The following is a 27,538-nucleotide window of genomic DNA, read 5'->3' as shown; positions in this document are numbered from 1 at the left end:
GTAATAGAGCAGAGCCTCAGAAAAGAAACAGATGTCTCGAAAAATCAGTTTGGTTTCATGCTTGATAGGTCAACAATGGAAGCTATATACCTATTGAGGCGCTTAATGGAAAGGAATTGAGATCAGCAGAAGGACTTGCATATGGCGTTTATAAATCTAAAAAAAGGCCTATGATAGAGTCGCTAGAGAAGTATTATGGAGAGTTTTAGAGAAGAAAGAAGTTCAAATAGCCTATATACAAACCCTTAAGGACATGCATTACGATGTAGAGACAAGGGTCAGAACATGCAGAAAGGATACTGAACCGTTTAAAATTACAATGGGACTATATCAAGGTTCTACACTAAGTCCATATTTATTTGCTTTAGTAATGGATGAACCTGTTGAAAACTGAAACAAATAATGAGAACAAATCTGGATTGGAAGAACTCGGAAGTGCAAACCTACTTCCGTCTTACACTTTGATTATACCATAAGATGTTTAAATAGACTAAAGTTCCTAAAATCTAGGAAATTTAAAATACAAACAAACTTATTTAAAATACAAATACAACAACATATCTAATAAAAAACTTCCTAAACTTTAGAGATAGATAAGATCTCATCTCCTTCTAGATTTTAGAGTGATTGGAGGAATAATCGATATTATCATATTTCAACACTCCCCCTCAAGCTGATGAATGAATATCTATCATTCCAAGCTTGCATATTAGATCTTCAAACCTCTTGGCTGCCCAGCCTTTTGTAAATACATCAGTTACCTGTTCTTTAGATGAAACATGAGGGATATAAATTAAACCTGCATCCAATTTTTCTTTAATAAAGTGTCAGTCTATCTCAATATGTTTTGTCCTGTCATGTTGAACAAGATTGTGTGCAATGCTTATAGCGGATTTGTTATCACAAGATAACTCAATTGCTCCCTTAGTTTTTATCTTCAAATCATCTAGGATAATCTTGAGCCATAACAATTCACATATTCCTAGGGCCATAGCCCTAAACTCTGATTCTGCACTTGATCTAGCCACGATACTCTGTTTCTTACTTCTCCAAGATACTAGATTCCCACCTAAGAATACACAATATCCTGTGGTCAATCTTCTGTCAGTGATAGATCCAGTATAATCTGCATCAGTAAAGCCTTTCACATCAATTTCCCTTCCTCTTTTAAACAATAGACCTCTACCTGGATTAGTCTTGAGATAGTTAAGTATCCTCCTTACAGCTTGCATGTGCTCCTCAATTGGATTATGCATAAATTGACTTACGAGACTGACAGCAAAGGTAATATCTGGTCTAGTATGAGAAAGATATATTAATCTGCCTACTAACCTTTGATATCTACCTTTGTCAATTGGTTGACTCTCAGGATTCTGCCATAGTTTTCCATTAGGCTCCACCGGGACACTAGAACCCTTACCTCCAGTAAGCCCTGTTTCAGCAAGTAGATCCAAAATATATTTACGTTGAGATATGAAGATACCATCTTTAGAATAGGCTACTTCAATGCCCAAAAAATATTTGAGAATACCAAGCTCCTTGATTTCAAATTCTTAAGCCAGATTCCTTTTTTAGCAGTATTTGTTCCTCCTCATCATCCTCTGTCACAATTATGTCATCCACATATACTAGTAAGGCTGTAATTTTTCCTTCTTTTGAGTGCTTCATGAAGAGTGTATGGTCACCCCGGCTTTGACTATATCCCATAGTTTTCATGGCTTTAGAAAACCTCCCAAACCAAGCCCTTGGAGATTGTTTGAGTCCATATAGAGCTTTCTTGAGTCTGCATATTTTTCCCTTTTCTTTTTCTTGAAACCCTGGAGACATCTCCATGTATACTTCTTCTTCTAAGTCTCCATGAAGAAAGGCATTCTTAACATCAAATTGTTGTAATCTCCATCCAAAACATGCTACCAAAGAAATCAGAATTCTTACTGTTGCCATCTTAGCTACTGAAGCGAATGTTTCAAAATAGTCTATGCCATAGGATTGAGTGTATCCTTTGGCTACTAACCTAGCCTTGTACCTGTCCAATGTTCCATCAGCCTTGTATTTTACATTAAAAACCCATTTGCAGCCTATCGATAAAATCCCTCTCGGTCGTGACAATTTCCCAAGTCTGATTTTTATTTAAGGCTCTCATCTCTTCCATCATGGCTTGCTTCCAATTCTGATCTCTTAGGGCCTCTTCTACTGAGTTAGGAATGACAATTGAATCCAAAGATGCTAGGAACCCTATGTGGTTTTGAGACAGCCGGTGGTAGGACAAAAAATTGGTTAGAGGATGTTTGGTACAGCTTCAAACACCCTTCCTAACAGCAATAGGAAGATCTAAATCATCAAAGCTTGGGTTAGAAAGGTTAGAGCAATCTGAAACAGGGAGTTGGGAGTCTGAAACAGGAAGCCGTGATTCATTTTCTGGAATAAAAGATAGTATAAATTCCTTACCTTGACTAGGATCAAATGGTGGCACTTGTTGTGGTTCCAGAATAGGCTGTCTTCTTCTGAAAACATAGGGAGAACCCTTAAATCGGACTGGAAGCTGCTGAAGCTGCTGGCTGGATTTTTGGCCTGATAGCTGCTGAAGTTGCTGGCTGGAATTCTGAGGAGAGAGAGAACTAGAAGAGGGAGATGGAGAACTGGTAGGTAGTTGAAAAATATTCCCAACCGCTGCCTGGTCACCATCTAAATGCTCCCCCTGATGACCAGTCGGATGAGAAGAGAAAAAAGGTTGGGTTTCAACAAATGTAACATCCTTTGAGATAAAAAATTTCTTGGTTGTTGGATGATAACTTTTGTATTGTTTTTGGGTAGGAGAATAGCCTAGGAACACACACTTTAGGGCCCTTGGATCAAGTTTGTCTCTATTTTGCTTGGGAATATGGACAAAGGAGACACACCCAAAGACCTTTAGTGGAAGAGGAGAATGCTGATATAGATCTGGATAATGATTAGATAGAAGCTGAAATGGTGTTTGATGGTTTAAGGTTTTTGAGGATACACGATTTATTAGGTAGGCTGCTGTAAGAGTGGCTTCACCCCAGAAATTTTTAGGCACATGATGATGATGGAGAAGACTTCGTGCAACATTAAGTAAGTGTCTCATCTTCCGTTCTGCCACTCTATTTTGTTGTGGAGTGTGGACACAAGAAGATTCATGAATGATTCCTTCTTGTTGAAAAAATTGATGCAAATGATTGTTAACATAATCCTTTGCATTATCAATCCGAAACTTCTGGATTGAACACTTGAATTGAGTGGAAATTAACTTACAGAAATATGGCAAAATGGTGCTGAATGAATCAAAGAGAAAGGTGTAGATGATCTCTTATTACTAGGGGGATAGGACACTCTGTGATGCTTAGAAACTGCACACACATCACACTGAAATTCATTAAGGTCTAAGGACTGAAACAAAGAAGGAAACATTGTTTTTAGAAGAGGGAATGGTGGGTGACCAAGTCTGTAATGTTGCAGCCAAATATGAGCAGTGTGGTTAGACGAAAACTGAGAGAATGCAGCAGTCTCAAAGACTTGATTTCCAGCCGAAGGTTCCTCTCCTTTTCTTTCCAGAAAATACAGCCCATGCTATACCCTAGTTGCACCAATTATCTTCCCGGTCTCCAGGGCCTGAAATTCACACATATTAGCAGAGAAAGTGGCATAGCAGTTTAGGTCATTAATAAGCCTATGAATAGAAACAAGGTTGGTAGATAGATTTGGCACATGTAGAACTCTTTGAAGGGTAATATTGGGACTGAGGATGACTGTTCCTTGACCTTTGATGGGTACTGAAGTCCCATTAGCAATGGTAATCTGTTTAGAGGTTACAATAGGCTCATAAGTGTCAAAAATCAATGGATTAGGAGTCATATGATCAATGGCTCCTGAATCTAGGATCCAAATGTCATTCTTATCAAATTTAGAGGCATTAAGAGAGGCTGAATGTAAACAATTACCTTGCTGGGCGAAAACACAGTACTTGAATTTGATTCTGTCTTACTAGTTGCTTCTCCTTCCTCGTGCTGTTCTTTGGTAGATATGTAAGCCTGTTTTTGTGCTGCCATATGTTTGAAACCTCCCATCTTCTTTAACACAGCCTCCTTGCCATGAAGTTTGAAGCAATTATCTCGAGTATGCCTAGGCTTGTTGCAGAAACTACACCATAGTCCCTCACGATTCTTTGCTTCTGGTTTACCTGCTCTGAACCGCGTCCCATCCTTTCTTGCTGTCACCATGGCTGATCCTTCGGTTCCATTATCATTCAACATGACTCCCCTTCGGTTTTCTTCACTCCTTACCATAGCAAAGACTTCATTCAGGGATGGTAGCTTCTCCCTTCCAAAGATCTGAATCCTAACTTGATCAAATTTAGCATTTAATCCAGCTAGGAATTCCACAATCCTATCTCTCTCAATGATTCTGCTGAGTGTGGCAGCATCATCACTACATATCATCTTGATTTCTTGATATTGATCTAGCTCTAACCAAAGGCCATTCATCTTGTTAAAGTACTCAGTAACAGTTAGAGATCCTTGTTTAGTACTATTAATCTTTGTTTTGATATCAAATATAACCGAAGCATCCTGTACCTTGGAGTAAGTCTGCCTAATGGTGTCCCAAATAGCCTTGGCCGAATCTAAAAACTTATAGTTTTTACTAACCTCAGGTTGCATGGCATTCCATAGCCATGACATGATAAGGGAGTCCTCGATATCCCATGTAGGGAAGGCTGGATCAATAGACTTTGGTGGCGAGGCAGTGAGATGTCCTAGCTTCCCCCGTCCTTTCAGAAAGGTTCGAACGAGTTGCGCCCATTGGAGGTAATTCTTGCCATCCAATCTGTAGGATAAATGCATGCTCGGCAGTTCTCCACTGCCCGAACTAGGGAAGGTTCCTCCACTTCCATTTGTTCTAGTAGTCAGATCTGGTTCTGACTCACCAGTAGCTAAGCCAGGATTAATATCCGAGATTCCCGACATCCTTAGTACCAAGAAAACCAAGAGAGAGCAATGAAGGCCTAGGGAAGGAAATAAAGACCGAGAGGCAAGAGTGTAATGAAGGCACGATGAGATTCTATGAGCAGAATGAAGGCTCTGATACCATGTTGAAAATTGGAACAAATAATGAGAATAAATCTAGATTGGAAGAACTCGGAAGTGCAAACCTACTTCCGTCTTACACTTTGATTATACCATAAGATGTTTAAATAGACTAAAGTTCCTAAAATCTAGAAAATTTAAAATACAAACAAACTTATTTAAAATACAAATACAACAACATATCTAATAAAAAACTTCCTAAACTTTAGAGATAGATAAGATCTTATCTCCTCCTAGATTTTAGAGTGATTGGAGGAATAATCGATATTATCATATTTCAACAGAACCCACTAAACACATTCAGATAAAGGTGCCATGGTGTATGCTATTTGCAGATGACATAGTGTTGGTGGATGAAACAAAAGAGGGAGTGAACACTAACCTTGAGTTGTGGAGAAACAATTTAGAATCTAAGGGATTTAAATTAAGTAGAAGGAAAACAGAATATATGGAATGTAAATTTAGTAAGAATGCAAGAGTGGAGAACGTTATAATAAAATTGGAAGACCAAATCTTACAAAGAAAATACCATTTTCGATATTTGGGATCAGTGATTCAAAAAGATGGAGAAATTCACGAGAATGTCACCCATAGAATTAAGGCAGGTTGGCTAAAATGGAGAAATGTATCGGGGGTGTTATGTGATGGTAAAATCCCATTAAAACTGAAAGGAAAATTCTATAGGACAGTTATAAGACCAGTCTTGTTGTATGGCTCATAATGTTGAGCAGTCAAATACCAGCATGAGCAAAAGACGAGCGTAGTGGAGATGAGGATGCTAAGATGGATGTGCGTCATACAAGAAAAGATAAAATTAGAAATGAAGTTATTCGTAATAAGGTAAGAGTAGTGCCTATTGAGGAGAAGATGAGAGAGACTAAACTAAGATGGTTTGGTCATATGAGAATGAGACCAAGAGACGCTCATGTGAGAAGAGTTGATGACATGGAACAATTAGTCAAAAAAAGAGATAGAGGCAGATCCAAAAAGACTTTGGGAGAGACATTAAAGTTTGATATGAAGTGTATGGGCCTAAATGAAGATATGACAAAAGATAGAAATATATGGAAGTCTAGAATTCATGTAGCCGACCCCATATAGTGGGATAAAGGCTAGATATGTTGTTGTTATTGTTGCGTGTAAAATACCTATATACCATTATTTTAAATTTATTGCTATAAAGAGTTAAATGCAAGGTCATAAAATCATGAATAAAAAATTTCCTAAATGTTATAAAAATAAATAAAAAATTATCTCTATAAAACTTTAAAGCCTTGTTGGAATAACAAAAAATAGAGGACCAGAACAAAAACAGTATGGTCTAGAAATTATCTTAATACTAAACACAATTAAGTTGCAAAAATAAAAAGAACAAAAAGATATGGTAACAACAGAAAGAGTATGGTCTGCCATAAAATGCAGAAGAAATACAATAATCTTACATTGCCCAATTGTTTTGATAGGTGTGGCTCAGAATTCAGTGACCTGGTCAGAGAGACAGTTCTGCAGTTCTCCTTGATAGGATTAATCTTATTCTTCGAAGTCTTCCCAAATGTATAATTTTGTTCAGATGATAATGGAGAGCTATGGATGGCAGGCAACGGTTCAGTAATCCTTGAGCCAGTTGAAGGGCCCTGTGCTCTGCTATGGCTTGCTTTTCCAGAAGAAAATATAGCAGTTGAAGGGGGAAAATTTCTGAATGACCCTCCTGGAAAATGTTCAACATTCAAATTTGTAGAAGTTTCCTACTTGATTACTCCTATAGAACTAGAAGGTAACAGTGAATACTCACCACGAGAAGCGACAGGAAATATAAGCTCTCCATTTGATGAGGGCTCTGACCAACCACTGCTTGAGCTAGATGAACCAAGGTTTATTGATGATTTTATATCTAAATCCACATCTTTTGGTGATATTGTAGGAATTGATTGGCTAGATGTATTGGCTAAAGTGTTGCCCAAAAAAGAATGAGGGCCTCCTCCACCTTCCATGAGTTTCTGACTTTCTGTCCTGCTGAAATCTCTGAACATAAGTCCAGGTACTGCTGAGTGAGAAGTCTTCAGAGTAGTTGTTCCTAAATCTGTGGCCTGCTGGGCAGAAGGCAGTGATTTTTGAGCATTTGTATCTTGGTTTTGCTCAGTGACAGGAAACTTCAGCAGACCCTTGGTTTTAAAGGTCTGCAAATTGTCATTTTCCATTACAAGAACTGGTCGCTCATTTTTCACTGGAATGTCAGTGTCTCGCATGTTAAGTTCCTTCTTGTTCACATCCTGTAACAGCAAACCAAGACCCAGTTGTTTCACACCTTTTACTGCCAAACCAGAAGTTTCTGACAAAATATCTTTTGGACATGCCACTACAGTTGGATCATCTTCCTCATCAGAAAGCAGAGAGGTAACTTCAGATGGAAGGGAAGCTCCAGAAGCACTGAAGAAGAAATTGATTAACTCTCTTGCACACAGCTTTCAACAAAGGGAAGACACTTAATATTATATACACACACATTATAGAACAGAAAAGGTAATAAAGAAAACCGTTAATGTTGGCAAGAGAATAAAAATCAGATGAAGTACCTGGCAACGTGGAACATAAAAAGTTTTCCATCGAGAGAAAGACATAGGAGAATGCAAAAAGGTGACAGTTCCTTGTATTCACTTCCAAGCTTGACTTCGACTTTTTCATCATAGGAGAACTTGTCCAAAGAAAGCCCAAGGACAATATTATCATCACCATTCCCTGAAAAAGAATATTCATGCAGTAAAAAAACTATATTAAGAAATTCTACTAAAATATTTAAGATAAGAACCGTTCAGAAGGCCAAATAATGGTGCTTTTACTCTTTGGCGTATGTGGCTTTCTGGATTTTTTTTTAAACATCACAAAGCATCATCACCACAAAAAACTTTAGCTACGAACTATCTTCTTACTTATTCATCTCACAATCTTCAACTCTCTTTGACCAAATCCTTGCTCTATTCATTCTCCTTCTCCTTAGCCATTAGCCTTGACCCATCTTTAACAGATTCAAAGGCATGCCCCAACTCTCATCCCTCATGTTTAACACTTAGTTGACTGTCATTTTGAAAATCATTGTGGTTAACCAAAATGTTCATTAAGACTACAACTGTGTCAAATAACGTTCATAAACTCCACCATTGTTCTAGCTTTTACACTCCACTGCCTGATCAGTATCTATTGTTATCACAAGGATCTAAAGCTTGTTTGAGGTGGAGTGTACTCCAAAAGCTTCATCGCTGTTCCATCATCTTCCACTTTATTGACTGGCTAATATGTACTACAATCACAAGGATCCAGAAACTTGTTCAGGGAATACATAGTCAGCATAATTTAACTGTTTGTACTTTACCATTATTAGTACAATGTACTTTACCAATATTAATTTCCTTTTGGAGTTGCATACAAATAATCTTGATGTGAAGTTATGAAACTTAATTTTGTATATATCAGCAGAATTGGATTCCATTTCCTGTTTCACTTTTAGTTTTTATTTCCTTCCCCTCTGTCATGTACCTAGACCAAAGCTATCGCAATAAGGGTAGTTTGGCCGTAGAGGATTGTACTCAAGGTGTGCATCACCAATTGCACAAGGGAGTGGTAAACACTTTTTGGTGCCAACTCCCAGCTGTGGACCGGTTTATAAGCACGGTCCCAGCTCATTTGAAGGCATCAAATACAATTTGAATTGCCTCATTTTCCTCCTCCTCTCTCTCTATCTCCCCCAATTCTCAAATTCCCTCCCTCTCTTCCTACAATTCCCGCTTAATTCTCCTCCAAATAGATGAGAATTCTCCAGTCAGATCTTGGATCTGACAATTTGGTATTAGAGCCTGCTCCTAGACGAAGGTTTCCGGTGATCCAATCGTGATAACGGACAGTACTCACATGAAACAAATGGAAGCGCAGTTGCAGCAAGTGAGAGCGACAGTGACAGAAATGCAAGCTCGAGTGGGATCTGTCACGACCCCAAGGAATTCCCAAGGATATAATAGTCATACATATTACATGTTTTCCTTTCCATTGTATTTCTGTTATAACCGTCAACACCTTGAATTGTAAGCATATAAAAAGATTGCAGTAGTTAGAGGATGGCAATTTATGAATGAAATTTGAATTTCATTTCTCTCTCTCAATTCTCCTAGCTCTCCCTCGTCTTTTCTCTCTTCTACCTCAATTCTCTCTATTTCTATTCTTTCTCTCCCTCCTTTTCCACTCCTTTCCCACACTCTTCTCAATTTCCTTCCTAAACCCGAGCCAAACCTAGGGTCGTAACATTTGGTATCTGAGCCGACAATTTTCAGCTGTGATTTTAATCGATTCTGACGAGGCAGAGGCGATTTCCGATGCTTCAGGCGCGTAAAATTTAGCCAATAATTGAAGCAAATTCAAGTGTGAATGATTGGCTCCAATGATTCTAGGTGAATTGTAGGCGAAGCTGGTTTAGTAATTGGATCCAACTTGAATTTTGAGGGCGATAGTCCTCAGCTATTGAATTGGTTCTGGAGGATTCAAGAAGCGAGACATAGGAGGTGTTGGACGGTGATTGGGTGAAGCGAAAGGTGATCAGTTGCTAGTATCAGGACTCAAACGAAATTGAGAGCAGGCAGCTCGAAATTGGAAGGCGATCGTTGAATCCATAGTTCTGAAAGGCGATAGGCGTATCGAGGCGCAAAGGGTCCTAGAGCCTGAGGCAGGAGGTGCACGAGGCGAGGCGCGCCTTTGCTAAGCGAGGCGCACCTTTTAGAAAAAAAAAAAAAAAACTCAAAATCTTGTAAAATCATAAACAACTATCAAATTATTCATCATCTTCAAATTCTAAACTAACAACATCAAAATTGATTCATTCATCATGCATATTCTAAACTAGAAACATCATCAAAGTTCAAACTCAAAGTCTCAAACTCAAACAAATACCAATCATCATGCAAAGTTCTAAACAAACACATAAACACTACAAATCCACAATCAATAAACACTACAAGTCTAGAATCAATAAAGAAGTTTTAATCAATCATCATCAAGAAGATCATCAACATTAAGGTCAATATCTTCATCATCCCCTTCAATCATCCCTTCATCTTCTTCTTCCACTCCCAATTCTTCTCCTTCTTCCAAGTCTTCATCATCTTTGGTTGTTGGAACTAAAGATGATGAAAAAAAAAAAAAAAAAGACGAGTTAGTGTGTAGAGCCTAATTACCACCTTAGCGCATATTACTCCTGTGCAGAGTTAGTACGTGAAATTTTATATGCAATTTTACAATAAAGGCAATTTTGAGTTTTTCACATGTATTTTCGTTGCCCTAATTTTGCTTTGATTTTTTTTTCTTTCTCTTCTGCTATTTAGGATTAGGACTTTAATCCTAATATAGTGGATAGTTAAACAAAACTACCCACTATATGTCTATAAAACCTAGGTTAAACAAAAAAATTCACAAAAAAATGTCTATAAAACCTAGATTTCATGAGGCGTGCCTCATGCCTTGGTGCCTCGCTGGGCAAGGCGAGCACCTCTCGAAAAAGGCCTCGCCTCGACCAAGTCGAGGTGCCAAACTGGCGCCTTGCGCCTAGGCACGCCTTTAACATCTATGGTTGAATCACGTCGATTCTGGCGACAATTCAAAATTCAACATTGTTGTTCCAACAATTCAGAAATTCAAGAGTACGTAAGGAGCGAAAGTTGTTCCGACGATTCTAAAATTGAAGCGTACTGGAGAGACGCTTGACGACAAGGAACGTGACTGGAAGAGACATGACGTGGAAGTAGACCAGGCGAGTCCTTCGATTAACTTTTGGTGGACTTGAGACACAGAATAGGTCTGGGCGAGTGTGGAACCCCAACGATTTCAATTGAGATTCTGGTGAGTAAGTAAGGTTGTCGATTACGGATCAGTTGCAAGTGGTGAAGCAGAGCTAAGCAATTTCGGCTCGGAATTGAAGATGATGCGGGTCGGAAGAGTTCTGACAATGATCAATGAATTCCGATTGATTTCTGGCAGCCACAGAAAACAATCGTATCCTTAGAAAGACTATAGCAGAGGAGTATTGTGACAACTTAGCAGCGACAAATCTGGTGGTCCTCGACAGATCAGTGAGGATCAGAATTGCAGGCAACGCAAGGTGAGCGACTCTCAGAACCGGTCTAGGTCACTGCATGTGACCGAGGTGAAAAGGAAGGCGCAATTAGAAACGGTCTAGAAGTGAATTCTGCAAGCAACGATTCTCAATTGCCTTGACTTCGATTGTGATTCTGAACTCAGATTTGGAAGTTGAGCAAGAGGTGAGTTCTAGGCAAATTCTGACCTGATTTCGGCGGATTTTATGGGTTGCATCAGAATCGACCAACATAGGAGGTAAATTTGGAGTGGAACCAGGTTCCGAAATAGCAAGCGAAGTAGATTCTTAGAAGGCGGATTTGTAGCAGCCGATTCTCGGCTACTGCATCGTTACTCAAGTTTTGCGGCTCAAAATTGGAATGGTTAAACCACCGCAGGTGACAATATCAATCGGGCAGTGATTCTTTAAATTCCAGCAAATTCAAGAAGTCTAACAAAGAAGAATCGTACCTAAAGATTGGTCTCAATGGCAATTCAAGTGTTTATTAGCAATTGTACGATCCGATTTTGAAGGAGATTGGAACCCGATGGATTCTTGATTGTTGCATTTCAGATAAGGTGATTATCGGAGGTTATTCAGCAACAATTGAACTTTGGAGGTTGTTTCTAAATCAGAGATTAAGGAAGATGGTATAGAACAACGATCTATGGAAGATTGATTTTCTACGGTTGTTGATCATTTTAAGAGGCACAATTCTAAAGCTAGGGAATCTAAGGTAACACAGGAAGCCATGACCCACAGCCAAGAGGATAGTGTGGCCAACAAAGCAAACATGCATCGGGATCAGGCTACCTTGCAAGAAAGAGTGCAAAGAGACTTGGAGAGGCATCGGAAGACAATGGAGCAATATGGCCAGCAGATCCACAATGTGTTCAACATGTTGTCTTCGCTACCTCAAGTGCGATTATCACCGGATTTTCCTCCTCGGGCAGTAGCCAATCCAATTCTGCCCAACCATGTAATCCTTCCTATGACTTATGGATTGTAAGAGAAAGAGGAGCTACCAGCCTTGGAATCGTAATTTCAAGTAAGAGGATCATTTTACCACACTCCCAATCATACCCCAATGCCTAGGGAAGGGGAGGTCAAGTGGACTGATTTTGCTAGAAATTTACATGATCGATTTAGGGAGAATAACACAATTATTGTGACTGAGGAGTTCAAGAAATTAAGGCAAAAGAGATTGGTGACAAATTATCACGCCAGATTTGAGGAGTTAAGAACACTAATGAGGAGCACCCAACTAGCCCTGATAGAGAATTATTTTATATTAAGAAGACTTTGGGAGAAACATTAAAGTTTGATGTGAAGTGTATGGACCTAAATAAAGATATGACAAAAGACAGAAATACATGGAAGTCTAAAATTCATGAATCCGACCCCACATAGTGAGATAAAGGCTGGATATATTGTTATTGTTGTTGTTGTTGTTGTTGTTCATTATTGGTCTTGACGATGCGCTAAGGCTCAGTGTGAATATGTTTTGCCCCTACTACGGTGGAACAAGCGGCGGAGAAAGCAAGGCTGCAAGAATTGGCACTAGAAGCCATTTGCAGAAAGCATGGATTGCCACCGAAAAGTTATCGTAAGAGTAGCTCGCAAGTTTGTAACGGACCACAAATAACTAAGGAAGTTGATACCAAACATGTTTATAATGGCTCCAAGGGAGTTGAAGTAGTAGTGGAAGATGGGGGTGGAGTTGCAAATAGTTTCCATGCCACTGATGAAAGACACCATTGCAATGAGGACTTGGACCAAAGAAAGAAGTAGGAGATTGAATACGTACAATTGAAGCTGACTAAACAAGACAACAACCATACGATTCAGAAGATGATGGAAGAGGAGGCTGCTACCAGATGGTTCCAGAGTTCAGATATTGGAGAAAGGTTGTATCCTTTGGTATCAATTGGAGAGTTGCAGTGTCAAATCCAATTTTGGCCTACAGAGAAGTTGGGATTCCTTTCTATGATTGGAAATGATACGGTTGCAGGAATGACAGATCAATTGGAACCATTTTCAATGGCAATAGGGAAGAGGTGGATGGTTGGCCCTAGTGTTGCAACAAGAGCAAGTCATAGGACTGTTATCACTAAGGAAAAGGAAAAGGCAAAAACGAGACAATAACAAGAAAAGACAAAAGAGAAACAAGATGGTGACAATGGGCATTGGATGAAGAAACAATGGCTCAGTTGGAATAAGTTTTCTTGGGGATAAGAAACCTTTTAAGCAGAGGGGATTGTCACAACCCTAAGGAATTCCCCAGGATACAATAATCATAGATATTACATGTTTTCCTTTCCATTGTATTTCTGTTATAACCGTTAGCAACTTCAATTGTAAGCCTATAAATAGGCTATAGTAGTTAGAGGATGGAAGTTTATGAATGATATTTGAATTCCATTTCTCTCTCTAAATTCTCCTAGCTCTCCCTTGGCTTTTCTCTTTCTCCCTCAATTCTTTATGTTTTTGATTTCTCTCTCTCCCTCCTTTATGCTCTTTCTTTCCCGCGCTCTTCTCAATTTCCTTCCTAAACCCCAGACAAACCCTAGGGTCATAACAAGTTCCATGGAGGAGGCGATCGGGGTGGTGGTTGTTAAGAAGTTGCAGGTTGTCTCAGATTAATTGTGAGGAGATGCGAGAACAGAGCAACATGTTGTGTGATCAGATGCAACAGTTCATGATTATGTTCTCAAGTTAGACACAGGAAAAAATTTCCCCTGATTTTCCCCCTAGAGAAAGAATGGAACCAATACTTATGGGAATTGGTATCGATCACAAAGTGGTCGGATCTTCGAAGTTGAAGGATGATCCGGCTACCGTTGGAGATAATGTAGTGGAAAGGAGACCGGAAGCACAGGTGATTTCGAATCATTCCAATTTTTCGGTGCCAAAATTGGAATTACCTATGTTTGATGAGTAAATACCCCAGTGGTGGATTTGAAGGTGTGAGAAGTTGTTTAGCATTCATTGCATGGTTGATAACCAAAGAGCTACTCTGGTAGCCGCTTACCTTAATGATATGGGGGATATATGGTTCCAGGGATGGTTAAGGGTGAGAGATGATTGCAATTGGGAAGAATTTGTCAGGTGATTGTGCGAGAGGTTTGGTGATCAGGGAACCATGGATATGGTAGAAGAATTTAATAAGCTGAAACAGATTGGGACGACACAAGAGTATCAACTCAAGTTTGAAGAGTTGAAGTTGCTTATGCTTAACCGAAATCCCTACACGACCGAAGAATACTTTGTGTCAAGCTTTATTAGTGGGTTGAGTGATAATCTCAAACCCATGGTGAAGATGATGAAGCCCAGAGCAGTGCAGGAAGCGACAGCGACTGAAAAGGCTTTGCTGAAAGAATTAATGGTAGAAGCATTGATGAGAAAACAGAGGATCCAAGGTAAGGGGGGAAACTATGGATTAGTACAGACAAGGGGAAGAGTGCAAGCAAAGGGGGTGAAATATAGGTGTGGGGATAAATACTTCCCAAGACATCAATGCAATCTTGTTGGAAGGGGGTGAAATAGAGGAGAGGAGGATGTCGGGGAAGAGACAGTGGCTATAGTGAATGAGTTGGAAGAAGAAGATAATGGGGCTATTTCATTGCATGCTATCAAAGGGATGGCCAATAGTAAGATCATCAAAGTAGAAGGGAGAGTACAAGATAGTACCCTCATGGTATTGATTGATAGTGGGAGCACCCATAGTTCATCGATGAGGGGACAACTAAGAAAATGAATTGTGAGTTATCCAATACACAACCACTTTCAGTGACAGTTGCTAAAGGGAGTAAGGTGTTGGGTAAGTCAGCTTGTTTGGTGTTTTACTGGATGATGCAGGGGGGAGACCTTTGAGGCTGATTTGAGATTATTGAAACTTGGGGGTTGTCACATAGTTCTTGGGGTTGATTGGATGAGAGGAGTAAGCCCAATCAGTTTTGACTTCAACAAAATAGAAGTGACACTGGAGAAGGAAGTCCAGAGGGTAACTCTCCATGGGAATGTGGAAATGAGGGCTTGCAGAATGATCAGGGGAAAAAGGCTGCAGAAGTTGCTCAAGTACAAACTCTCTCAAGTGGCTCAATTGTTTTCAATTTAGGCAAAAGAGGAAACAGAGAATCAAGAAGGACAGGAGGGGCAGTGCTGGATGGCAACCAGCATCCAGGTACCACCCCTATGGCAAGTACACATATTAGCTTTACTAGATACGCTGCTAATTGAATTTCAAGACTTATTTGCTAAACCTAAGGCCTTGCCACCCAAGAGACCCTTTGACCATTCCATACCCCTCCAACCTAATGCAAAACCAATAAATATCCAGTCCTATAGATACCCTCTTAAACTCAAAACAAAAATTTAAAAGCTAGTTACAGATATGCTAAACCATTCTATAATCCGTCCTAGCCAAAGCCCCTTTGCCTCACCCGTGTTGTTAGTGAAAAGGAAAGACAGTACATGGCGTTTTTGCATTGACTACCGTCAGCTCAACACCATAACCATCAAAGATAAATTCCCTATCACAATTATCGAAGACCTATTAGATGAACTCAAATATGCTTCGGTCTTTTCCAAACTAGACTTGAGATCCAAATATCACCAAATTTGAATGAACCCTACTAACATACCCATAATAGCTTTCAAAACCCATAATGGACATTACGAATTCACAATAATGCCCTTCAAATTAACCAACACACCAGCCACATTTCAAGCCCTAATGAATCATATCTTTGAACCTTACCTCAGAAAATTTGTGCTAGTATTTTTTGATGACATATTAATCTACAACCCTTCATTTTCCAAACACCTAGAACACCTTAGGATAACATTTCAAGTCCTTAGATTCAATTGGTTGTATATCAAAAAGTCCAAGTGTGTCTTTGCACAAAAAAAAGTGGAATATTTGGGGCATGTTATCTCTAGTGCTAGAGCTAGCATAGACCCTCAGAAGATAGCTGCCATGACTGCTTGGCTTAGACCTACCAATGCTAAGGCTTTGAGGGGGGTTTTGGGGTTAACTAGTTACTAGAGACAATTTGTGAAAAACTACAGAGTGATTAGCAAACTCCTAACTGAATTGTTAAAGAATGATGGTTTTAGGTGGGATGAAAGGGCTCACAGCATTTGATCAGCTGAAGAGGGACATGTGTGAAGTACCAGTGTTGGGGTTACCAAATTTTAATACGCCATTCACATTAGAGACAGATGCCAGTAGCACCAGAGTAGGAGATGTACTAGTACAAGATGGGTGGCCCATTAGCCTTCCTTAGTTAGGCCTTAGCCCCAAGACACCAAGGTCTAAGCATATATGATAAAGAGCTACTAGTTGAACTAATGGCAATGGATAAATGAAGACATTATTTGGAGAGACGGTAGTTTATAATTAGAACAGATCATGAGAGTCTTAAGTTTCTACTACCATAGAGACTACACACTCACCTACAAAGGGCGGGCATGGCCAAATTAATGGGGCTAAATTACGTGATACAGTTCAGAAAGGGAAGGGAGAGTGTGGCGATAAACGCCTTATCAAGATGCTATGAAGAAGGTGCTAGCTCAGCCATCGCTGCATTGGTACCTGATTGGTACCAAGAGGTCACAGTCAACTATGAGATGGGAGAATGGACGAAGGAATTATTGGAACAATTGAGTATTGATGCTAATGGAAGGCAGGGTTATACTTTACTCAATGGCTTGTTAAGATACCAAGGGCAGTTAGTGATTAGGGAATTTGAAGCTTTAAGGAAGAAGATCCTCCAAACCCTGCATGGATCACCCCCTGGAGGGCACTCAAGTATTTAGAATACCTACAGGAAGGTGAAGCAATATTCTACTAGTCAAATCTAAAAAAATCAGAGAAGGAATTTGTCCTCAATTGTGACATATGCAAGAGGTGTAAATATGAGTCAGTGGCACGACCAGGCCTTCTACAGCCCCTTGACATTCCGAATCAAGCATGGGCCAACATTACTATGGACTTTATAGAGGGATTGCCCAGATTAGAAGGGTGTCAGATCCTAAGGGGTCTAGCAATTGATCAATCAATCCTAATCTCTTCCGTTAGGATAAAGATCACAAGGGAAACGAGACAATTCTCGTGGGAAAATGAGAAAGAGAGATAGAATGGCAGAGAGAGAAGTGAGGGAAGGAATCAAAGAAAATTCAGTCAATAATCCAGATGCTTCCAATAGATTGGTCGACAACAATTTATAGCCTACCCGCACGTACATGAATTATCGCCCAAAACTAATAACTGCCTATGTACTACACCCCATAGCTCTTCTCGTGTACAATCCCCTACTGCACCAACTGATTTCTATTTTATTTTACTACTTTAATCGTAAGTACGTGACAATACCCTCCCCTTAAGACATTTCTTGTCCTCAAGAAATGGTCAGCAAGCTGGCTACCCTAGGAAACTGATTAAGCAAGTTCGGGAGGTACTCCCAAGTGTTGTTGTCCTCATGCATGTTGGACCACTTCACAAGTACTTGAATGATCGATACTCCTTGTTGATAGATCACACGCCTATCCACAATAGATGCAGGTTCCGGGGAAGGATTGGAGTCCAAGGCTCAGTGGTTGTCCCCCTATAGGCTTCTTCAACAGTGATACATGAAATACTAGATGGATTTAGGTTCCCTCCGGTAATTGTAACTTATAGGCCACACTTCCTACCTTGGCCACAATAGGGAAAGGACCAAAATACTTGGGGCTTAGCTTGGAGATAGGGCCAGTAGATAGTGAATTAAGGTGGGGTCCCTTTAATTTGAAGTAGACTTCCTCCCCTAACGGAGAACTCCCTTTCACTACTCCCTTTGTCAGCCAATTGCTTCATTCGATTCTGAGCCATGGCTAGATCCTTTTTAAGCTGTTGTAGGAATTGTTGCCGCTGTTGCAAGTGTTCATCCACGACTACCACACTTATGGGACCTTGGAGGGCTGGCAATAGGGGTGGTTTGCCATTCTATCAATGGCCTGGGTAGAGAACAACTGGGCCACTTGACTCATCTTATGCTTTATCATCTTCTGCAACCTTCTCCCGGTAATCATCTTACATATTCCAAACTCCTTGCTCCCGGTTAGAGTCACTTTTTTTCCCATCCTTCTCAAATGTCACTTCCATTTTGTTTAAATCAAAGCAAATTGAGCTAACATGCTTCATCCAACCAACCCCTAACACCACATCACACCCTCCTAATTTAAGGAGTCTTAAGTTAGCCTCAAACCCCTCTCCTTGCATCTCCTAGCAGAACCCGGGGCATGCTGACCGACTCATGACCTTGTTGCCATTGGCCACGCTCACTGTCAACAGTTGTGAGTTAATCAGGGGGCATTTTAACCTACGGGCCATTCCCTCATCCAAAAAACGGTGAGTGATCCCACTATCAATAAGGATCATCAGCTTGTTATCCTCCACCTTCCCTTTCACTTTAATTATCTTGCTATTGGCCAATCCCTTCAAAGCATGCAGGGATATCTCCCCATTGTCCTCTTCCTCTCCTTGTGGCTGGGATGTTTCCCCCTCCTCTGCTATCTCTCCTGCTTCCCTTTGCAATAACAAGAGCTGTTTCTTACATTGGTGGCCGAGGAAGTATTTATCCCCGCACTTGAAACAGAGGCCAGCTTGCCTCCTCTATTCTATAGTCTTCCCACTTTGGACTATGGGAGCAAGTAGTGCCAAACTCTTCATCCTGCGAGATCCCCTTCCCATCTCCTTAGCATAGCTCCTCCCTTGGAGCAAATTGCCCTAATTAACTCCCTTGGCTTTCAGCTTTCAGCCTCTTCTTCTTCATTAGTGCTTCCATAATCAATTCATGAAGTCTGGCACTATCAACGGCATGCTTGAGAGTTCTAGGTTGAAGCACCTTCACCATCGACCTCAATTCTTCGTTCAAGCCGCTTATAAAGTGTCACAACCCGGTTGTGACTGCTGCAACTTTACCACAATTCCAAGGGAATTGCGAAAGAGATTCAGAACTCCACTTGATAGGGATTCATCGAAAAGAAGAAGACAGCAAGGAATTTGAGAGAAGGAGAGATAGTCGAGAGTGACAGAGAGGGAAAGAGAGAGATCGAGAGAGAGAGAGCAGCTGGAAAATATAATCTTCTTGATTGTTTTCTCACTACATCGCACAGCTGGTACCTTTATAGGGCCATTGGAGGAAATATTCCCCTAACAGATGGGGCCCTCTCCCTTAACCATGTAACAACTTGATTCTAACCACCTTACTGGGTCCACCTAGCACCTAAGGCTACAGCCGAAATGAACTTACAAATTAAAGGTCTTAATTAGAAAAATTTAAAAGAGCAACTCTTAGTAGACTGCCTGCGTGACAATGCTCCCCTGTTGAATGCTTTATTGTCCTCAAGGAAGATTGAGTAGGCTAACCGCACGGGGGAACTTCTGGAGCAGTTCAAGGAGGTATTCCCATGTATTGTACTCAATCTTCAACACATTATTGATTATCAAACTATTGAGATTGGGGAGGATATTTCTTATGAAGAGTTGTCTGTCGGTATTATGGAACGAAAATAGAAGACATTGCGAAATAGAATGAACCCTTTTCTGAGAGGTCAGTGGCAATGGCATTCGCCAGGTACAGCTACATAGGGATGTGAGGATGAAATGAGACGCTTATATCCCTAGCTATTTGACTAACCAGGTATGAATTTGGGGACCAAATTCTTTTAAAGGGGGAGAGAAATTGTAACGACCCGACAAGGGGGTCTGGAACATTTTGGCATTTTTGAATTATTTTTATATGCAGCGTATTTTAGGCGTGGATAATATAAATGTTTAGAATGTTTAATATGTTGCAAAGGCCAAAATGAATAAATTGTGTGTGTGAGAAGGTTTAAGTAAAGCCAAGTGAGTAAAATTGAAAATTTAAAGTAAGAGAGTTGTTGAAAAGTCAAAGGCCAAGTGGTTGAAAATTCAAATGTGGAAAAGTCCACAATTGTGGGCTTGAAATTGGAGGCAAATGGGGTTGTCAATTGGGGCCTTGTATGTGTATATTTATATGTGTTTCCATTTATTTAATTGGGTAAAAGGAAAGAAGGGATAAGGAGGGCATTTGTATTATGGTGAGAGGTCAAATTGGGAAAGAGGGATATTTAAAAGAGAGAGAGAGAGAGAGAGAGAGAGAGAGCCAATTCACTCTACTCTCCCTCTCGTTTCTTTCTTCTCCTTTCTCCCTTATCTCCCAATTTCTTCTTCTTCATTTGGAGCTTCAAGAATGGGTTTGGTAGTCAAGATCAAGAGCTTTGGTGGAGTATTTGAAGCTCAACATCTTCTTCTCCAAAGGATCTTCCATTTGAGCAAGGCAAGTTCCTCTCTTTTCTTCCTCATGCTATTCATTGGGCTTGATGTGTGGAGGGTGTAGTCAAGCAAATCTCATGGTTTTTCTTAAAGGAATGTTGTATAGCTTCCTATTTCAAAAGTTTTGTAAAACCTTTTTTTCTCAAATTAATTTCATTGGTTTCATGTGGGTTTTGAAATAGAGGTTGTAGCACCCTTTAGGATGAGGGATAAGAGTGTGATTGCAGTTTGATGGAGTATTGAAAGGTTTGGCATGGGTTTGAAGAGTTTTGGGGCATCTGTGAACAGTTTCTGGGTGTTTCTCGTTACTAGGTTTCGAAACATGGCATGTAGGTTTCGAAATATAGCTCTCTGGTTTCTAGGTTTCGAAACATGTCAAGTAAGTTTCGAAACATAAGTTTCTGTTTACTAGGTTTCGAAACACGTTTCGCACGTTTCGAAACTTGGGTTCAGCCTGCGCACCCTATACAGTTTTGGCCATAACTTTTTGTATAGACATCGGATTGACGAACCGTTTGAAGCGTTGTAAACTAGACTTGATAGGCTTTGTTTTGGTATAAGTTTAAGATCATTCGGACAATATTTGAATGGTATAACATTGTTTTCAAGTCAAGTCTAGTTAATTTCAACCAACATTTGGGAGTGGTTGAGGTGCTTGCATAAGGGGAACCTTAGGGGTGCATGGAATGTATCAAAAGCATGTTAGAGGGGGATTCTATCATTGAAATGTCCTTGGTTAAGATGGGAGTTAATAGCATTTTGAAAATGCATTATTCCATGTGGTCAGCAGTAAGGAAACATAGTACATGGAGATACATGTGCTCACTTTAAACTATTTTATATGGCGTTAAACGTGCTTGTAAACAAAGGATATCCAATTAATGCCGGTAGGCTTGTGCCTGACCGTGGGAGCTATGGCTCATGATACTACCTAGTACGGACTAGGGCAGGGGTTGGATGTTGATCCACATTTAATGCCAGTAAGCTTGTGCCTAACCGTGGGAGCTATGGCTCATGATACCGCCTAGTATGAACTAGGGCGGGGGTGGATGATGGTCCACATTTAATGCCGGTAGGCTTGTGCCTGACCATGGGAGCTACGGCTCATGATACCGCCTAGTACGGACTAGGGCGGGGGTGGATGATGATCCACATTTAATGCCGGTAGGCTTGTGCCTGACCGTGAGAGCTACGACTCATGACACCGCCTAGTACGGACTAGGGCAGGGGTGGATGATGGTCCACATTTAATGCCGGTAGGCTTGTGCCTGACCGTGAGAGCTACGGCTCATGATACCACCTAGTACGGACTAGGGCGGGGGTGGATGATGGTCCACATTTAATGCCGGTAGGCTTGTGCCTGACCGTGGGAGCTACGGCTCACGATATCGCCTAGTACGGACTAAGGCGAGGGTGGATGATGGTCCACATTTATTAATTACAACTTTGGGAATGGATAAGAGGAATTGTATGAATTCATGTGCTGGTGTAGACTATGGTGGTGATAAAAATCAAATGATCGTAAGACTGATAAGAGGAGGACCCCACATCGACACCTCCTAGAGATTCCACCATATCTAAAGTTATGCATAATACCGATTGTACTTGATACAAATATGGCATATCGGCGTGTGGTATCATTGGTATGGGCTAGCGCCGCAAAATTGATAATGGATTGAGAGCACGGCTTTGATGGGGCCACTGTATACTTAGAGTGTGGCATCACAAATAGGTGCTTGTGTCGTAGAGTGGATTGAGTTCATAGGCCCAGAGTTAAGTGCCCTGTAACATGAATCTATGATACCTCAAGATAATGATGGTTGTGCTTAGAGCATTAGATGGGTTTCAGAGACTATATAGTAGCAAGGCTACTGGAGACTACTTTGTCTATGCTATGGTAGGAGTTGTTATTTGGGTAGAATGTACTGATCTCGGTTGTAATTCCGTCCGTGATGTTTATGTTGCAATTCTACCTGTATTATTCTATGTCACGATCCTACCATATATATTGCTTGTTATTGTTTCCTAAGTCTCTGTTATGACATATCTCATGCTCTATTTCAGTGTATTATACTTGTTGGGCCTTGCGGCTCATTCTTTCTCTTCACAACATTCCAGGTGCAGGTAAAACGAAGAATGAAAGAGGTCCTAGTAGAGCATGATGAGTTGGGTTAGATGTGTACAGAGCTCACCTGAATAAAAGGTTTTAGGAGCGTTTTCCCACTGATTAATTTGTGCCATTCTAATGGTTGTATTTTATTATTTGGAGTTTATCATATTCCTCTTGGGAATAGCCTAATGGAATGTAAATGATAAAGGTTATTTTATTGTTAAAAAAAAAAATGATCTAGTTCGAGTTGTGCTTGGTTCCTATCTTGTATTGGGTTAGCGAATCTTTACACTCTCTCTCTCTCTCCCAATTCTCAAATTCCCTCCCTCTCTTCTTACAATTCCCCCCTAATTCTCCTCTATATAGACGATAATTCTCCAATCAGATCTTAGATCCGACACCCTCTTCCTTAATTTCCTTTGCTTACTCCCATATGTTTGGTTCCTTCCAATTGGTACCAATGCGCAACAAAAAATTTGTTATGTGACTGACAGCAGTAGGGAGTTTAAATATCTTCTTTAGCAACTGCAACAACCACTATCATTGTCTATTTTTGCACAGTCATTAGCGATTAACATCAATAAGTGTAGAGAAGGCACTGTAATTACTTAGAAAACAATGTACATGGGTTGTCCTCATATAGAGGAGAGGAGAGAATTTAGGACACTAGGGCTATACACGTTAGGGGGAGTGTTAGAAGGCCGGAAATTCTATACTTTCCTAATATGAAGATTACCGAATTAATGATTTGTTTCCTAAAAGTGTTTGTATCATATATTCTTTATATTCTAGATTGATTTGATCGTATCAATAGCTGTGTGATTTATTTCCTTTCTGTAAATATTTCCTAAGCTAGATTAGGCAACTAATAATTAAGAATCCTTCCTAATTAGCCTTAGGATCTTGCCTATTCAAGATAGGCGCATGTGTATATATGTCTTGGCATTTCATTGAGATTAATAAGATCTGTTTTTCAGTCTTCTTGAAATGGTATCAGAGCCACTTCAAATTGCTCTCTGGTTTCTAGCCTCAAGCGTTTGTTCTTTTTTTGGTGTTCCTGTTTCAGTCCACTCTCTGATCTTTAGTGCCATTCTTCACCCTTTTGCTTTGATTGTTTTTTGGCTGTTATTGCCACATTCACAGTCACCTTTCTTTTCCTTTCCCAACTTAAGAACCATGACCGACTCCATGGAATCCAGCAACACGACTGAGGTTCCTTTCACAAGCGATTCGGGCAGTGGTCTAACTTCAAGTGGGGAGTTACAAAATATCCAAACAGCTTACAGGCTGAATGGAAAAAATTATCTTAAGTGGTCTCAATTGATTAGGACTTTCCTGAAAGGTAAGGGAAAGTTGAGCCACTTAGAGGGAACTGGTCCCAAGGAGACGGATCCTACACACGCTCCACGGGATGAAGAAGATTCACTTGTGATGTCCTGGCTTTGGAACTCTATGGTTCCAGAAATTAGTGACACTGTGATGTTCCTCACAACTGCTAGAGAAATTTGGGAAGTTGTGAAAACCACATATTTAAAGGTGAATGATGCTGCACAAATTTATGAGATTCGAACCAAGGTTGCAGCTTCTAAGCAGGGAACTCGGTCTATAACCGAGTATGCTAGTTTGTTGCAGACCTTGTGGCAGGAATTGGATCACTATCAGTGCATCCAAATGAAATGTAGTGAGGATGCTGTTATTTTCAATAAGTCAGTAGACAAAGAGAGAACCTACGACTTTCTAGCGGGGTTAAATGCAAAATATGATGCAGTCAGAGTGCAAATTCTTGGCAAAACGGAACTGCCTTCATTGAATGAGGCAATATCAATAGTACAAGCAGAAGAAGGAAGAAGAGTTATGTTAGAGACTGGTCATATGGAAAATTCAGCCCTACTTTGTCTAAAAGGGCGTGGTCAACAGAGAAGATAAGAAGGAGCCATTCAAGACCACAAACAAGGAAGATTTGTGGTATACCTATTGTCAAAAGCCTCGACATACGATTGAGAAGTGCTGGAAGTTACATGGGAACCAACTAAAGGAGGTCCATCAAAGGGGCAGGCTTACATTGCCAATAATCAACATGTTACCGAAACAAAAATTCGAAACTGACTAGGTTGATGGAGCTAAAGCAGGAAGAAATTGAGAGGCTGAGGAATCTGCTGGGACTGCTTGAAAAAGAATCAGGGACAACAAGTGCAGTAGGAGCCTCTAATCTAGCCTTCACAGGTATAACTTCCACTTCTATTGCTTTTCATGCTTCAGATTTAAGCCTTAAAACTACTTGGATCCTTTACTCCGGTGCCACAGACCATATGACTCCCTTTTCCCACAAATTCTTGACCTATAAACCTTGTCCTAGTACAAAGAAAATCATTCTAGCAGATGGGTCTCTAACAACAGTGGCTGGACAAGGAGATGTCTTGATAAATGAAAACCTAATCCTGAAAGATGTTCTCCATGTGCCTAAATTATTCACCAACCTTGTCTCCATTAAAAAATTGACCCATGATGCTAATTGTCGTGTTATCTTCTGCCCTACCTTTTGTGAGTTTCAAGAAAAGGACTCGAGGAAGGTGATTGGGCATGCTAAAGTAAAAGAGAGTTTCAAGAAAAGGACTCGAGGAAGGTGATTGGGCATGCTAAAGTAAAAGAGAGGCTTTATCACCTTGAAAGTTTTAGTGAACAGATTTCTAAAAGGGTTTCTCCTGCATCATTCTTAGTGAAGTCCAATAAGGATGTGCTTTGGCTTCATCATTTTCGCCTCGGCCATCCATCCTTTAGTGTCCTTCAAGTTATGTTTCCCTCTTTGTTCGAGGGATTAGATATTAGAAAATTTCAGTGTGATATTTGTCAATTTGCTAAACATAAGAGGGCTTCTTTTCCCTTTAATAATAATAGAAGTTCTTCTCCTTTTGATCTCATTCATAATGATATATGGGGTCCTTCTCCCATTTCTTATCTCACAGGTGCACGATGGTTTGTGCTTTTTATAGATGATTGCACACGAGTAGTGTGGTTATATCTACTAAAAGCTAAATTAGAAGTATGCACTATCTTTCAAAACTTCCACACTATGGTTAAAAATTAGTTTGGGGCTGAGATTAAAAGAGTCCGGATAGATAATGCCAAAGATTTCTTCAATCAAACGCTGTCCAATTTTTTCAAATTAAAGGGAATAATCCATGAGTCTTCTTGTGTTTACACCCCTCAGCAAAATGGGGTAGCTGAGAGGAAAAATGGCCATTTGCTTGTTGTTACAAGAGCCTTGTTGTTTCATAATAATGTTCCTAAAAACTATTGGGGAGAAGCTGTTTTAACAGCAACCTATCTCATTAATCAGTTGCCATCTAAAAGTCTTGACTCACACAGCCCCATTCAGTTGTTTTCTAAGTTTTACCCTGACTTTAGTCCCTCTCATGGTCTTCCGCCTAAGGTGTTTGGATGTCTGGCTTTTGTTCATAACCATTGGCCTAATAGAGGTAAATTAGATCCGAGAGCTTTGAAATGTGTTTTTGTTGGGTATTATTCCACTCAAAAGAGATACAAGTGTTTCCATCCTCCATCAAAATGGTTCTTTGTCTCAGTCGATGTGACTTTTGTGGAGGAAAGTTCCTATTTCAACAAGTCCTATCCTCAGGGAGAGACAACATTCTTGGAGGATAGTGATAGGGAATTGTTCTTTCCTACTCTAAATTCTTCATCTTCTTGTCATCTCAAGAATATTCCACAGGATTCTCTAAATTTGATGCATGGGGAACAAGTTTATACTAGTCCACTAAAGGTCTATTCAAGGAGAAAAGTCTCAGATCCTCTTGAACCTAACCATGCTGAATTACCTGCACCAAGTCCAAATGCTAAACTACCCGCACCAAGTCCAAATTCTCATCCGAGCCCTGATTCAGAACTCGAGCCTATGTGTTGCCCTGATTCTAACACATCAGAACCAAATTCCTCTACCAATCAAGAATCTGAACCTAATTTAGATGATCTTGACATTCCAATTGCCCTAAGGAAGGGAACTCGAACCTGTACGAGGCAACCCTTGCACCTATTCTTGACTTACTCCCACTTATCTCCAGCTCATAAAGCCTTTCTGACAAACCTACATTCTATCCCCATTCCAAAAACCTTATTTGAAGCATTAAGCAATAAAAATTGAAAGGATGCCATGAAGGTTGAGATGGCAGCTCTTGAAAAAAATCAGACTTGGGAGTTAACTAAGTTACCAAAAGGGAAGAAGCTGGTGGGGTGTAGATGGGTTTTCACAGTGAAATATAAATCTGATGGATCTCTAGAAAGGTATAAAGTCGGCTAGTAGCTAAGGGGTATACTCAAACATATGGGATGGACTACCTTGAAACTTTTGCCCCGGTTGCAAAGATGAACACAGTGAGAGTTTTACTATCATTAGCAGCTAACTTTGACTGGCCTCTTCTACAATTTGATGTAAAAAATGTTTTTTTGCATGGGGACCTAGAAGAGGAGATTTATATGGAAGTGCCTCCTGGTTTTGGAGTTCAAACTCAAGGAGAAAATGTGGTGTGCCGTTTAAAAAAGGCTCTATATGGACTAAAACAGTCACCAAGAGCGTGGTTTGGGCAGTTTGCACGAGTTATGGTTGGTTTAGGGTACAAGCAAAGCCAAGCGGATCACACTCTCTTTATACATTATTCGAAAAATGGGAAACTTACTGCCTTGCTCGTCTATGTTGACGATATTATTGTTACCGGGGATGATAAAGAAGGAATGAAGTTTTTGAAGTGTGTTTGATTAAAGAATTTGAGATAAAAGAGTTGGGGAAATTAAAATATTTTCTAGGTATCGAAGTTGCTCGATCTAAGGAAGGAATATTTATTTCTCAACATAAATATGTGTTA

At 40.1% G+C, this 27,538-nt stretch overlaps 1 protein-coding gene across 2 annotated transcripts in view; it reads right to left on the bottom strand.

Annotated features, from left to right (window-relative positions):
- The window catches only part of LOC127794182 (nuclear pore complex protein NUP214), a 130,986-nt gene that overhangs the window by 14,407 nt on the left and 89,041 nt on the right, over positions 1 to 27,538 (bottom strand). For both annotated transcript variants that reach the window (XM_052325151.1, XM_052325218.1), the window contains exons 8-10: positions 7,676 to 7,838; positions 6,895 to 7,529; positions 6,545 to 6,810 (exon numbers count right to left, since the gene is read on the bottom strand). In XM_052325151.1, coding sequence (XP_052181111.1) covers positions 6,545 to 6,810; positions 6,895 to 7,529; positions 7,676 to 7,838 — 1,064 coding nt within the window. The remainder of the gene's footprint in view (positions 1 to 6,544; positions 6,811 to 6,894; positions 7,530 to 7,675; positions 7,839 to 27,538) is intronic.

Source organism: Diospyros lotus, chromosome 1 (genome assembly GCF_014633365.1).
Source record: "Diospyros lotus cultivar Yz01 chromosome 1, ASM1463336v1, whole genome shotgun sequence".
Lineage (NCBI taxonomy): Eukaryota > Viridiplantae > Streptophyta > Magnoliopsida > Ericales > Ebenaceae > Diospyros > Diospyros lotus.
Note: the sequence above shows the minus strand (reverse complement) of the source record. Positions and strands in the feature narration are given on the sequence as shown.